The 13,821-nt window shown below is 34.1% G+C and overlaps 2 protein-coding genes across 2 annotated transcripts; both read left to right on the top strand.

Moving 5' to 3' along the window:
* Positions 1 to 577: 577 nt before the first annotated feature.
* LOC132039217 (uncharacterized) lies at positions 578 to 1,252 on the top strand. Its single transcript, XM_059429751.1, has 2 exons — positions 578 to 682; positions 992 to 1,252. The coding sequence occupies exons 1-2, from the start codon at positions 578 to 580 to the stop codon at positions 1,250 to 1,252; spliced, it is 366 nt and encodes a 121-aa protein (XP_059285734.1).
* Positions 1,253 to 8,277: 7,025 nt separating this feature from the next.
* LOC132039956 (protein DETOXIFICATION 16-like) lies at positions 8,278 to 13,001 on the top strand. Its single transcript, XM_059430520.1, has 7 exons — positions 8,278 to 8,594; positions 9,893 to 10,437; positions 10,684 to 10,770; positions 10,864 to 11,159; positions 11,397 to 11,515; positions 11,828 to 11,914; positions 12,407 to 13,001. Exons 1-7 carry the CDS (start codon positions 8,358 to 8,360, stop codon positions 12,446 to 12,448), a joined length of 1,413 nt encoding a protein of 470 aa, XP_059286503.1. The 5' UTR covers positions 8,278 to 8,357; the 3' UTR covers positions 12,449 to 13,001.
* The last annotated feature ends 820 nt before the right edge of the window (positions 13,002 to 13,821 follow it).

Genomic DNA, 13,821 nt, shown 5'->3' with positions numbered 1-13,821 from the left:
CTACTGCGATCGGACTCATGCCGTATTAGTCTTTCTCATGCTCGAATGAACACCATGCGACTCTTGACTTCTTACCACCAACGATCCTCATCAACCATCACCTCCACCTCTATATATTCCACAACACCAACCTAATGTTACTTCCGCCCTCCCGAAAAGGAGGTACGGTAGATCCGTGTCCACTCTGTTGAATGCGGATTACATCCTACGCATACTCCTTCTATTCCTCATTCTAGCAATGCCACTTGCACTTACCCTATGTAATCTTACCTGAGCCTTGATAATGTCACTCCTAAATATCAGTCTTTTTTAGCAAATTTAAACTCCATCACAGAGCCTCAATCCTATGCTGAAGCTGTGAAGGATCCCTTGTGAATAGAGGCTATGAACCAAGAGGCCAAGCTCTCAAGGATAATCAGACCTGGTCCCTTATGCATTTACCACTTGGTAAGGTGCCCATTGGTTGTAAATGGGTGTTTAAGGTCAAACTCAAGGCTAATGGAGTAGTGGAGAGATATAAGGCTATAACCAAAAGAAGGGGTTAGACTATCAGGAAACTTTTTCCCCTGTAGTTAAGATGGTAACTGTGAGGGTTGTTCTAGCTATGGCTGCTGCTAATGATTGGTGCTTACATCAAATGGATGTTTCAAACGCTTTTTTACAGGGTGATCTATTTGAGGAGGTATACATGATTCCTCCACAGGGCTTTGGAAGTTAGGGGAGAATCTTGAGTGCAGACTGCACAAATCCCTCTATGGCCTTAAACAAGCCTCAAGGCAATAGAACTTAAAGCTTGTTGAAGCCCTTAGCAAGTCAGGCTTTACTCTAAGTCATTTTGACTATTCACTCTTCACCAAGAAAGTAGAGGACAGGATAGTGATTGTCCTAGTGTATGTGGATGATTTGTTGATCACAGGAAATGACCAAGTTTGATTCGAAGCCACAACTGACCTTTGCAGGACATGTTCAATGAAGGATTTGGGTGGTGAAGTATTTCTGGGAATTGAGATTGCCGAGGTCAAAGAGAGGCGTCTTGATTAATCGAAAGTTTGTTAGAATTGATTGGGCATTGTCGGGATCAAGACACATTGGTACATTTATGGAGTATAATTTGAAGCTCACATCTGTGGAGTATGATGAATATGTAGATGACAAAGACAAGAAGGATGGTGACGAGGCAAGAAGGATCTACTTCATCGATCCTAGCTCATATCAAAGACTAGTGGGAAAACTAGTGTACACTTACCGCTGAACCGAACCGATATCAACGTACGATCGTGATTCTTAGTCGGTTGTCACGAAACTAAAAAAGTCACATCTAGATACAACAATCAGGGTAGTGAAGTATGTGAAGAATGAACCTGGTCTGGGAATTTTATGGAGTTCAGAGTCAGTATCACGTTTGTTGCATGGTGATGCTGCGGTGGGTCAACTTGCCCAAATATGAAAGGTCGATACCATCGTTATCTAATGAAGGTGGGAAACTCCTTATCATGGAAGGCGAAACAAAACACGGTATCAAAGTTACTGAGGCGAGTACGAGTGTGCGCAAAGAATAAAGGTGTTTGAAATTTATGGTTACCGTTTGTCTGAAAATTGAACTTGAATCAAGACACCCGGTCGAAATGCGGTGAAAACCAACCATCAAATTCTGACTAACCCGGTGTTTTCGTAACGAACAAAGCACATAGAGATTGACTTTACACTTTATCGGAGAAGAATACAGATGGAACCGTCGGGGCAACATGTGATGTCCAAGGATCGAAATGAGATCTGTTTAAAAAGCTCTAGGAAAGGCACAACACAATTGATTATCTTTTGAACAAGCTAGGAGTGCCGAACATATTTGCACCGCCTAGCTTGAGGGGGAGTATTGAGAATTAAAGGATTAAACAGCAAATTAGTTAATTAGCTGGCAGTGGCAATTCTGTAAATAAGTGAACAGAGTTAGTTAGGCAGTTAGAAGTCAAAGTTAGTTGAGGAGATTAGATATTTAAATGACAGTTGTTAGCTTAGTATAAGTGGGCTTGCTTTATACAATTGTAATACAATTTTCTCATATATGAAATTCAGTTCTTCACCCGCATCTCTCTCTACTTACATTTGCTTCCTTTAAAGCTTAATCACCATTAATGGAGGTTAGCTATAGCAATTTTATCACATATAAATTAGAACAGAGGGAGTAGTAGAACTTATATTCTTACACCAATATTGATGTAGACATAAATGAGGGTGATCACGAGCTGCTACTCATAAACTAAGGAGGATGGGTACGTTTCTTGGTTTTGTCAATCTTATGCAAAGTTACTGATTTACACAAAAGAGTGATATTGCTAGTACTTTCATGTAAAATAAACTCTTTTCATTTTAATGTTCTGTACTATATACTACCACTTTTAGAAAAACAGGACATGAATGAAATTTGTTCTTTTGATCATCTTTTTCATGTTAAAAATCTTTGATGTTTGACAACAAAAGTTTGAGTTAATTTTATTAGAAATCACTTAATAGTACGGTATTTCGTTCTTTTTATTTTTATTGTGGTGTCACTATTACTTTTTCTACACCATCACTCCTTGTAGCATTAAAAAAATCCATGTAGTTATTCAAATACCAAAATGAAAGAAAATTTACAAGGTAACTAAAGCCTCAATTAGGGGTAAAATAGACGACAAAATTTCATTTGAGGACTACTCAACTAGAGTAAATACAAAGAGCTTAATCATGAATTAGGAATCATCGAGATAAAAAATTAAGAAGAAAACAGTCTCATGGATAATTATACGTAAGGTTCAGTCATTTGTTTGATTGGAATTATGCCCAATATTCAGATGCTTGTTGATTGTGTTCAGATCATAATTGGATCATTAGCGTTGATGATTGATTCATGCAAATGTCTCTTTTGTGGATATTCATTTAAATTTTGTTCTTTTTTACAAGTTATGTAAATATAGCTTTCGAGAAATTACCATTTCGGATAAAATTAGACTCTGATCTAATATTTGCTCATATATTATTCAACCTCTGTAGAGAAAATATGAGACTGTAATCTAATGTTTGCAATAACTTGAAAAATCTTAAATTGTAGTTGGCTTTTCTCATAAGATTTTCAGTTTATTCAAAAGAAATTTTTGGATCGTAATCTAAAATGTTCGTAAGTTCCAAGAGAAATAAAAAGAAGGTCGTTTACTAAATAATTGTCCCAAAAAGAGATAATCGACGACAATTTCATGGTGTTGATCATGTGCTTCCATCCCATTTGTTCAGTTGCATCTTTACACAAATAGCCGATTGGGATTCACTATTTACTTTTATAGCTGGTATATATAGTTTATTAGCTGACTACACATGATTGTACTCATATTATATAAAAATTATACATATACTAGATATCTGCCAGCTATTTTTAATTTAAGCAGTTGTGTGAAAGATTATTTAAATTAATTCTTCTTTGTTGTTTGTTCAATCAATTTGATAATAATGTCCTAGACCAATGGGCCCTAGCCTAATCTTATAATGAGGCCCAAAAGATAAAACTGAGCCCTCCCAGTTCTGATGTTTCTCTTGTTTGCTTTCTTAATGAGTGAAAATATACTAATACTTAAGGAATTTAAGGAATTTTTACTTGCCATAGCTACTCCTAAGACTTAATTATGGATAGTAACTATCTTTTTTAATATTTAAGTTTAGTAGCTATATTATTCAAAATTTACATTTCATAGCTACCCCACCTTTTTTAATTAAAAATGTGTTGCCCTATAATCCCTAGTTTTTGCCGTTTTAGCTTCATGCCCACCAAGTGTATTTTCAGTGTATACAACCGTTTCACACCTATTTTCAGTGTATTTTTAGTCTATACAACTGTTTTTTACTCAACAGCGATTTTGTATTTCGTTGTATTTCGAAAACGCGAACGTGACCAGACTCAATAGCGATTTTGTATTTCGTTGTATTTTGCTGTATTTCGAAAACGCGAACATGACCAAACTCAACAGCGATTTTGTATTTCGTTGTATTTCACTGTATTTCGAAAACGCGAAAATGACCAGACTCAACAGCGATTTTGTATTTCGTTGTATTTCGCTGTATTTCGAAAACGCGAAAATGACCAGAAATACAACAAAAGCAGTTACGAATTGTAATTTTGCAACTTGTAGCTATAAATTGTTAGAACCTATTAAAAGATAACTATTTGTGTAAGTTTTACAATACTTAGTGCAAAGGATTACAATAATCTAATTAATTATCTTAGGAATACACTAATACTTAATACAATGATTACAACAATCTAATTAATCTTCTTATGAATAAACTAACGCTTAATACAAAGGATTACAACAATCTAATTAATCTTGAAATTGCAAGAGAAACATTTTTTTTAAAATAGATCATTACACTAATAAATGTTACTAGTTGTTCAAGGCTAAATTTTCGTTTTCATTCAGTATTCATTCATGAAGGTTCCTCGGGCCTTTTCTTCCTAAAGGTAAATCGTTTTCCCTCTCTATGCGAATATATTCATACTTTCACATGTATGTTATTTGATTTTATCACTATATTTAAAAAAAATTGGAATTAGGTATTAATCTCGTTGCTAGTCTGTTCCTTAATTTCTCGTAGCTAATAGAATTTATTAGTTATTCATTGCTAAATAGAATTGGCAACGGATTTTGTATGTTTAGCTATAGAATTTATTTGTTGCTAATTCCTATTCTTTTTCTTTTGGAGATATATACAAAACTTCTAATAATATTTCTGAAGGGAAGGCTTGTTCTAGTTGTAATTTTGTATTAGTTTTCGACCATTTCAAGATAGAAGATGAAAATAGTAAAACAAATATAATAAATCACCCTTAAATTCATTGAAAAATTATACCGTATATATAGCTCAAGGAATATGTATATTAATTCTTAAACACTCTTAGCTAAGTTTCTAGTTTCGTTAGTGTTGTTGCTAACTCGACTTCGGTATCACGATGTGGGAGATTTTAACAATTCCTAACAAATAAAGACTCGAAGAATCAAATAGAACTCCATTCACATAGTTCAAGCACTTTCTCTTACGTAGAGTGTAGAAACATTTACCATTTTACTACACGCTTCGATAGTTTTAGAATAGTTGATGTACTGTTTGACATGCAAGATGAAACCTTAGATGTGAGTGTTTTAAACTTGAGGTATAAAAATTATACAAAAAGAACAAACCATAGCTAGTTTAACCTGTCCAAACCTGGGCAGGTTAGACTACAAAAATATTGGTCAAGCACTTTTGGATGCAAAAGTTTGTACCTTTTTCGGAGAAAATTAAATGACAAAAGTAGTCCCTTATGTTTGGGGTAAATTAAGACAAGATCCTTTAGATATACTTTTGAAAAATTTAATTTTGCTCCTTCAAGTTTGTTAAAGTTAACACTTTTGGTATTCGTCAAATATTTAATAATCTATAGCGATTAGTAGCCATTTTGGCCAAGCTTCCCGGAGCCAAAAGTGCTTTGTTTTTCTTCTTAAAAGTTCAGGTGTTTAACTGCCTTTTAGGAGAAGAAAAAAAATGCTCCAGTAGTAAGAATATATATATATATATATATATATATATATATATATATATATATATATATATATATATATATTTTAAAAGTAGCCTCGCCCCATAAAAACTACAACGAGTGAAAATAAATATGTTATTAGGAAGGAACATGACTAGCCAATAAAATTCTACTTAACCAAATATTTTGTGATAGTAATAGTTGCTTTGCACTTTTCCATCTAGATATGCATTACCAACTTTTCTTTTAAAACAAAACTTTAATGTTATTCACCAAATCAACATGCATAAGGTACTTCCAAGATAACCACAGAGAGGCAAAGAAGAAAAAATCAATAAATGCAAATTCCCCAAAAAAGGAATTCTTCTGGTCCTGAACAACGAGAACAAAAGAAATTGTACAAAATTCATATTATTTGTTAGTCTCATCACATTTTCTACTCTCTAAACAATGCATAAATATGTTCTAATCCCAACTCATATCAAATTCATCAATACGTTCTTCACTTTTCAACTCATGAGTCATCACTCACTCTTTGCTTCCTATTTTCTTCCAATTTTCCTGTTTTGAAATTAAATAATACTCCTTTATGATTTATAAAAGCATAATTTCCAACTTTAAAGGTCAAAGCATCAGGGGCAAAGGTGTAACTTCATGCTTATTTTCGTTTACAAAAATCATATCGCATTACACAACCGTTAACTGCCCCAAGAACAAAATCCAATTAATGTTATTAATTCAGCTGTTACGTACTTCTCCTCTTTTTCAGTCGGTTTTCCACTTCACAAAGAGAAGACATAGATACACATATAGGTTCATAGTTTCCGCATAAAATTTATCTGGGGAATTGGTGAAAATTGACTCTTGGATGATCATTCATTTAGTTTCTGACGAGGGTATCTTCTTTTTATCTCTGAGCTTCTCGGTTTATATATTTATACACGTCTTATTTTATTTTCATTTGTGCTTGTGGGTATTGCTCGTGCATTCTGTAAATGTTTTCTTGGATGATCATCTTTCTTTTTCCTGCAAAAAAATGAGTACCTTAATTGCTTATATGCCAGCACATGCGCATGCTTTCTGGAAAATTTAGGTTGTGTTTTTGGTTTAGCGTTTAAGTAAAGAAAAAAGAGTGCCTTTGTATTAGTAAATGTTAAATCTACTCGCAGTTGGAATTTCTTGTTCTTGATGCGCTTACTATTTGTGTTTGCAGCAATGTGTGCAGTTAATGTGGTATACCATCCGTCTCAAATTATCTATCGTGATTTTGTTTTACATGCCCCTTAAGAAACATTAAATAGAAGGGTTTTTTTCAAAACTATTTTATCCTTCATGGGTATTTGAACAATCATAACATCACCCCATAATTGAGGTGTCAATTGTCTTCAGCCCATAATTTCTAATTATAACCCTTTTTATTGCTCCTTAATTATGTAATTAAACTTGTACTAGGCTTCAACTTACTTGAGTATCCCGACATCCACTTTCCTTTATCATTTTGAAAGAGCCCTTCAAAAGCAGCAGCGCACTTCCAGTTTGCATCCAGCTGATACTACCATTAGTATTCAGTTTTATCTTTCTTGCACAAGTTGGCAACCAAGCTACTCCCTATGTCCCAATTTATGTGAAAGGGTTCAAAATATAAGCTGTTAAAATACTTAATTTTGGTTATATATAAATCGGATATGAATTTTCAAAAATTTAAAATAAAATTTATATATTTGAGAACAACATAAAAAGTCCTAGAAGCAACATAACTAAACAATTTAAAATACTTAAAATTAAATATTACTTGACTCCCTAATTAATACACCTTCACATAATTGGTAATATGTCTGCACATGAGATGAATAGATCTACCAACAAAATGTCTTTTGAGGGTTTGCCTGGGCTAAGGTTGCTAAAATACACAATGGAGAACATCACTCTAAAATAACACGTGAAACAGCTAGTGCATGTTACTACTAATTTGGATTCGTATTTACATAGTATATAAACTATGATCAACAAATAAAGCATAACTGACAAAATGCACAAAGTCCTTCGTTATAAAAATTGACCCTTTAAGTCACCCCGAAACTTTATTTAAACAATTTTTTTTAGGACAACCAAGTGACAAGATTCGGCAAGATATTTCAAGATCGAACGTGTAACGCTGTTTGTAGTAACAATCCTTAAATATATCGTATTTACAATCAAAATATGCTTTAAGCTACACCTAAAGCTCTTAAAACTTTTATCCTCTCTTCTTACTTTGAGAGTCTAAGACCGTTTGATCGGGCTTTATAGCCATATGTTCGTTTTCAAATTTTTGAGTGTTTGGGCCAAATTTTTGCCTTAATTTTCGCTAAAATAAGCCTCAAAAAAATAATTGTCTCGTTTGACTTACTTATCTAAAGAAACTTATGTTTAAAAAAAAATAAGTTTTATACCCCAACTTTTTTAGAGCTTATAAAGTTCGTTTATGCTTTATAAGTCGCTTAAAATAAACCCATCCAAACAGGCTCTAACTTTAAGCTATTTTGAGTTTTGTGAGACAAGCAAAAAGTACTATTGACAAAAAATGCTTTTCAAGATAAACAATTTTGGAAGTTTAGCCAAACAATGTAAAAGTTAGTTGGCAAAATCACTATAAGAAAAAAACTGAAATTGGCTACGCATTTTGTCGACAATCTGCCGCTAAATCGCTCGTAGGTAACATATTTTTTTGATAGCTTCTCACTTATCCGATTCGTCGCTAAACAAAATTAGCAACAAATTTTTCTATTTAGCTACAGAATTTCCCCGTTGCTAATTCGTGTTCTTTTTGCAGAGAATGGATATTCAAGAAAGGAAAGAAGACCTTGAGTGTACCAATTCAAGAAAATCTGATGAGTTTTTTGCACAAGCGAAGAAGTTGTTGGCATTGGCAGGGCCACTAATGCTAGTAAATCTTTTATTATATTCCTTACAACTGATCTCTGTTATGTTTATTGGTCATCGTGGAGAGCTAGCTCTTGCAGGTGCTTCCATGGCTACTTCATTTGCCTTTGTGACTGGCTTCAGCTTGTTGGTTAGTCTTTCTTTTACTTTATTTATAGCATTATAGTCAAACATCTTTATAACGGCGTCGTTTGTTCGCACATTTTGTGGTTGCTGTAGCAAGATATTGTTATAAAGAACATATAATATACTCCGTTTATGTCACACAATTCGAATTTACGAGTCAAATTTTTTAATTTTTATTGATGAATTCGAACACGTAGCATTAAGTTGTTAAAATAAAATTTACATATTTGGAATCTACGTAAGAAGTACTATACATCACAGCAGTTAACAATTTAAAATCTTTAAAAGGCATATGAAAAATCGCGGTCAAAGAATTTTTTTTTTTGGCTCTCGAAATCTGAAAGGTGCCACATAAATTTGGATAGAGGGAGTAACATAATATTGTTATAGAAAGGTCTAATTGTATATGGATGACAAAATTTATTGCATGTATTTTGGTATTTAGATGCTATGTTACTTTATTGTCGCATCTGTGTCGATTCCTCCAAAAATAAATATATGAGGATCCGACAAGCACCGGTCGACATTTTTGAAGAGTCCGAGCAACATATTTTAGATGAACGCTCAAATGATCCTAAGTTCATAAATTGTTCTTTATAATAGAGTTGCTCGAGTAATATGTATTTACCTAAATGATGCTATAAATCTTCATCGAAGTGCTTGGTTGTGTTAACAAAAGCTCTTATGTAGCCACTTATGTACCTTTATTGGTGCTTGACCGACCGAAATACTGATATCAAAGACTTCGAGAGAGTCCTGAGTCAGACTTACTGCATTTCAGTTGCCAAATTAGCAAAAAACGTATATATTTGATAAGCAATAGGAAGTGGAACACATATACTAATACAACTAAATAAGCATGAACATTAAGCTAACATGCTACTCTCTCTATTTGAATTTGTGTCTTAGTTACAATTTCGAGAGTCAGAGAATGATTTCTTTGACCACGATTTTATCAAATATTCTGGATTGTTAACTAGGATCGTTAACTATTGTGACTTATGGTAGTACTTTTTATGTAATTTCTAAATGTCGAAATTTTATTTCAAAAAAGAAAAAATTGAAGATTTTATGTCCAAATTCACACCGAAAATTAGCTAACGGAAAATTAGTTAGTTTGACCCTCGTACTCCTAACTAAGACACGTAAATTGAAACGGAGGGAGTATAACATATTCAACTATTTGACATTCACTTGATAGTCAAGAGGAATTTAACTAAGTTTTCTTTAGCTATTTGATACTCATCTAAGATCTTCGTCTTTGTCCTTTGCATTTTGATTCAATTTTGCTTGATATATCAGATGGGAATGGGAAGTGCGTTGGACACATTATGTGGTCAATCAAATGGTGCAAAACAATATCACATGCTTGGTATTCATATGCAAAGGGCAATATTTGTTAATCTTTTGGTCAGCATACCTCTTGCCTGTATTTGGGCTAATGCAGGACATATTCTTGTATTCTTGAGACAAGATCCGAAAATTGCAGCCGAAGCAGGACATTATGCATGCTTCATGATACCGAGCATATTTGCCTTTGGACTACTAGAATGCCAGATTAGGTTTCTACAAGCTCAAAACAATGTCCTCCCCATGATGCTTACTGCAGGATTCACCGCATTGCTCCATGTTTTCGGTTGTTGGATTCTCGTGCTCAAAAGCGGCCTTGGCAGCAAAGGAGCTGCTCTAGCTAATGCTACATCTTACTGGATTAATGTGTCCTTGCTAGCTGCATATATTAGGATATCGCCTTGCTTCAAAAATACTTGGACAGGATTCTCAACCGAAGCATTTTCTGATATCCCAAGATATCTTAGACTTGCAGTTCCTTCAGCTCTTATGATGTGGTATTCCTCAGTTGCTTTCAATAAATGAGTAATGGAATTACTCTACAAAAAAATTGTAATTAGCTACGAATTTCGTCGCTAAATTGCTCGTAGCTAACCGAAGTTTTGATAGTCAGTCGTTAAATAGGATTAGCAACGGATTTTCTGTTTAGCTACAGAATTTGTCTATCACTAATCCTTGTTTTTTTAAGTAGTGTTATGAATATAATAAAGCCAATTTGACTCTTTCCATCTTCTGAAACTCAGCTTGGAGATATGGTCGTTTGAAATGATGGTTCTTTTGTCTGGTCTTCTTCCTAATCCGAAGCTAGAAACGTCAGTTCTTTCCATCAGGTCAGTAGTTTTTTAACGCATTAATATCACATGCAACATCACGATTCAGTCATCTATCCCCCGGCCTAACGTTACTTTGACTTATTTTTCCAGCCTTAATACATCTGCTATGGTACATATGTTGCCTCAAGGACTAGGTGGGGCTGTAAGTGTAAGAGTTTCCAATGAATTGGGAGCTGGACGACCAAAAGCAGCTCGTCTTGCAGCGCGTACTGCAACATTCTTAGCTACCACTGAAGGCATTCTACTAGCTATAGTCATGGTTTCGATTCGTAAAGTCTGGGGCCATTGCTATAGCAATGAAGAAGAAGTAGTGACATATGTTGGGAAAATGTTAATCTTAATAGCAGTATCTCACTTCTTAGATGCTCATCAATCTGTATTTTCAGGTTTGTCCAAATCCACTTCCAAGTGTCTATATTGCCAATAATGCAACTTTTATCTGATAATATCTTTAACTATTAGACAGGGTCGAAGCAACAACCGCACCCTTCCCAAGGAAAATTATATTGTGTATATAGGCTAAATTACTACTTTTTATACATATATATTAAATCTTGTACACTCTTGAGTACTCTTAGCGAAATTTCTAGCTTCGGCACTGACCTTATTAACAAAAAATTCAGGTATTGCTAGAGGGTGTGGGTGGCAAAAGATAGGTGCATTTGTCAATTTGGGAGCCTTTTATCTGTGGGGAATACCTGCTGGTGCTATGTTAGCTTTTGTCTACCATGTTGGAGGAAAGGTATTATTCTTATACACATTTCATTATTAATATTGCATTATATTCTCGAGTTTAAGTTATATGCAATGAAAAAGTGCAATTTTTTCTTACTCTTTCAATGTAGTGACCGGCTATAGAAGATTGTTTTTCCCTTTTTTTGAGGTTACCAATTAATGTTTGTATAGAGAATCACACGCAATTTTCCTTTAAGTGACCTGATGGTTTAAATTTTTTGTTACATCGTCAGTGAATAGAGCTTATACTGCTTATTCTTTGCGAGTTGAGTTATGTGGCAAAACTGATGGTTTACATACTTTTCCAATTGTGCAAAAGGGGCTTTGGATGGGAATCATTCTGGCCATTTCTGCACAAGCACTGATTTACTCTGTTGTTATTCTAAGAACAAATTGGGATAAACAGGTTAGTTTTGCTCCTTCTAAGGCTTGTTTCAATTTCAACAATCAATTCATCCTGCTACTTTCATTGGGTTACCTCTAGGGTGTCATAGCCTATGTTGCTTGGAATCTTCAAATTGCTGCCGGATGCCTGTCGGATCTTCTAAAAGTAGTGCATTTTTTAAGGATCTAACAAGGGTGCGGCAACATTTTTTGAGAGTACGAGCAACATAGGTCATAGCCAACTTACAAGAATTAATCTAAAGTTAATTGTTCTCTTTATCTGTATTGCTTAGACTCTTCAAAAATGCCACCAGGTACGTGTCAGATCCTCTAAAAGTAGTGTATTTTGGAGGATCTGACACGAATACACCAACATTTTTGGAGTATCCGAGCAACATAACTCTTTATCTCATTCCGTTGCCCTATCTCCATGTTCCTTTTATTTTTTGGTCTTTATTGAAAGCTCAAGATCAAGGAATCATTGTAGATAAAGCAAGTTTGTTGTGTTTTGTAGGCAAATAAAGTAGCAGATAGGGTGATTCAAGAATCAACATAGAAGAAAATGGTAAATGAGATTGACAACAAGCACAAAGTAGATCATTTCCATGCTCCATCCAAAACTATGTTGCTTGGACTCTTTAAAAATTAATGTCGATGCGTGCATGTCGGATCCTCCAAAAGTAGTGCATTTTTTGGGATAAATCAGGCTGATTCCAAGGGCTTTTTCTGGATATTCCTTAGTGTCCTGACTAATATTCGTGGAATGTAAGAAGCAGGTGACTAGTTTTTGGGAACAAATCAAAGAAATTTTTCGGAATCCTACAAGATTCAATTTTTTTTTTTTATTTTTTTTTGGATAGATGGTCAGAACTTCCTTCGACAAGGAAGTCATCATGCTTTCCGGTGGTCTCTGGAAACGCCTCTTGTAGGGTCTTCCATGTCTGGATGGTATGTCTTTAGACATCTCACATGGAAGATCGGGTGGATCTTTCCCTCAGAAAGAAGATGTAGTAGATTTTAAGCAAAGAATTATATGTGCACAACTTTTAAAAATATGGACAAAATTTAAATAGAAGCTAGAAACGATTCATTTGCGTAAATCAACCTGATGAAAATGATAAAATTGGACGTTTTTGTCCTTAAAATGGGTTGGTATTTAATTTTTACCATTTAGCAACCAAGCTTTGCCTAGTGGAGCACAAGTTCTTTAGAAACTAAAGTCATGGCAGTGAAAATATAAATGTATGCCCTGCGATTTTTTTTATTGTGGGGGACATAAATTAAAAGACCAGCATAAAATAAGCACAAAAGTGCAAATGCCTAATAAAAATGTCCTAGCCAATGGGCCCTGGCCTAATCTTATTATAAGGCCCAAAAGGATGGAAACTAAGCCCTCGTAGTTCTGATTAATTTTCTCTTGTTTTCTCTTCTTTAAATGTTCTTATTGCTCATGAGACAGAAAAAGGGAAATGATAAATGATAAGAGAACAATGAAAATGGAACTCAAACATTCATGAAAAGCCTTCCTTGGTATCATTGGATTACCTCTATCTAGGGGGTGGATCCAGCGTAGAATTTACGTTTTTATTCTGAGCTTAGTAGCTTTAACTTTGACCTTATATATGTATTTAAAATTTACTAAAAAAAGTATAAATAATAGATATCGGATCCAATACTTTAAATAAGTTGTGTTAAAATTTCGAGCTCGAATCACAATATTCATTGATGATCTGTCCCAAAAAGATTGTTTCTTTGAAATACTTTACTTTCTAAATACAAGTTTTTTTTTTTTTGTTTTCCCTCTTTTCATTTTGTTAACAAAACCATACAAGTCAACACGAGCCTACGTGTGTTCCTTTCTCCAGAAGTGTCCTACACTTTATATAGTTTTTGATCCAATATTTCTGGTGGATTTTATATTCATTTAAT

Source organism: Lycium ferocissimum, chromosome 12, assembly GCF_029784015.1.
Source record: "Lycium ferocissimum isolate CSIRO_LF1 chromosome 12, AGI_CSIRO_Lferr_CH_V1, whole genome shotgun sequence".
In the NCBI taxonomy this organism is placed as follows: Eukaryota; Viridiplantae; Streptophyta; class Magnoliopsida; order Solanales; family Solanaceae; genus Lycium; species Lycium ferocissimum.
Note: the sequence above shows the minus strand (reverse complement) of the source record. Positions and strands in the feature narration are given on the sequence as shown.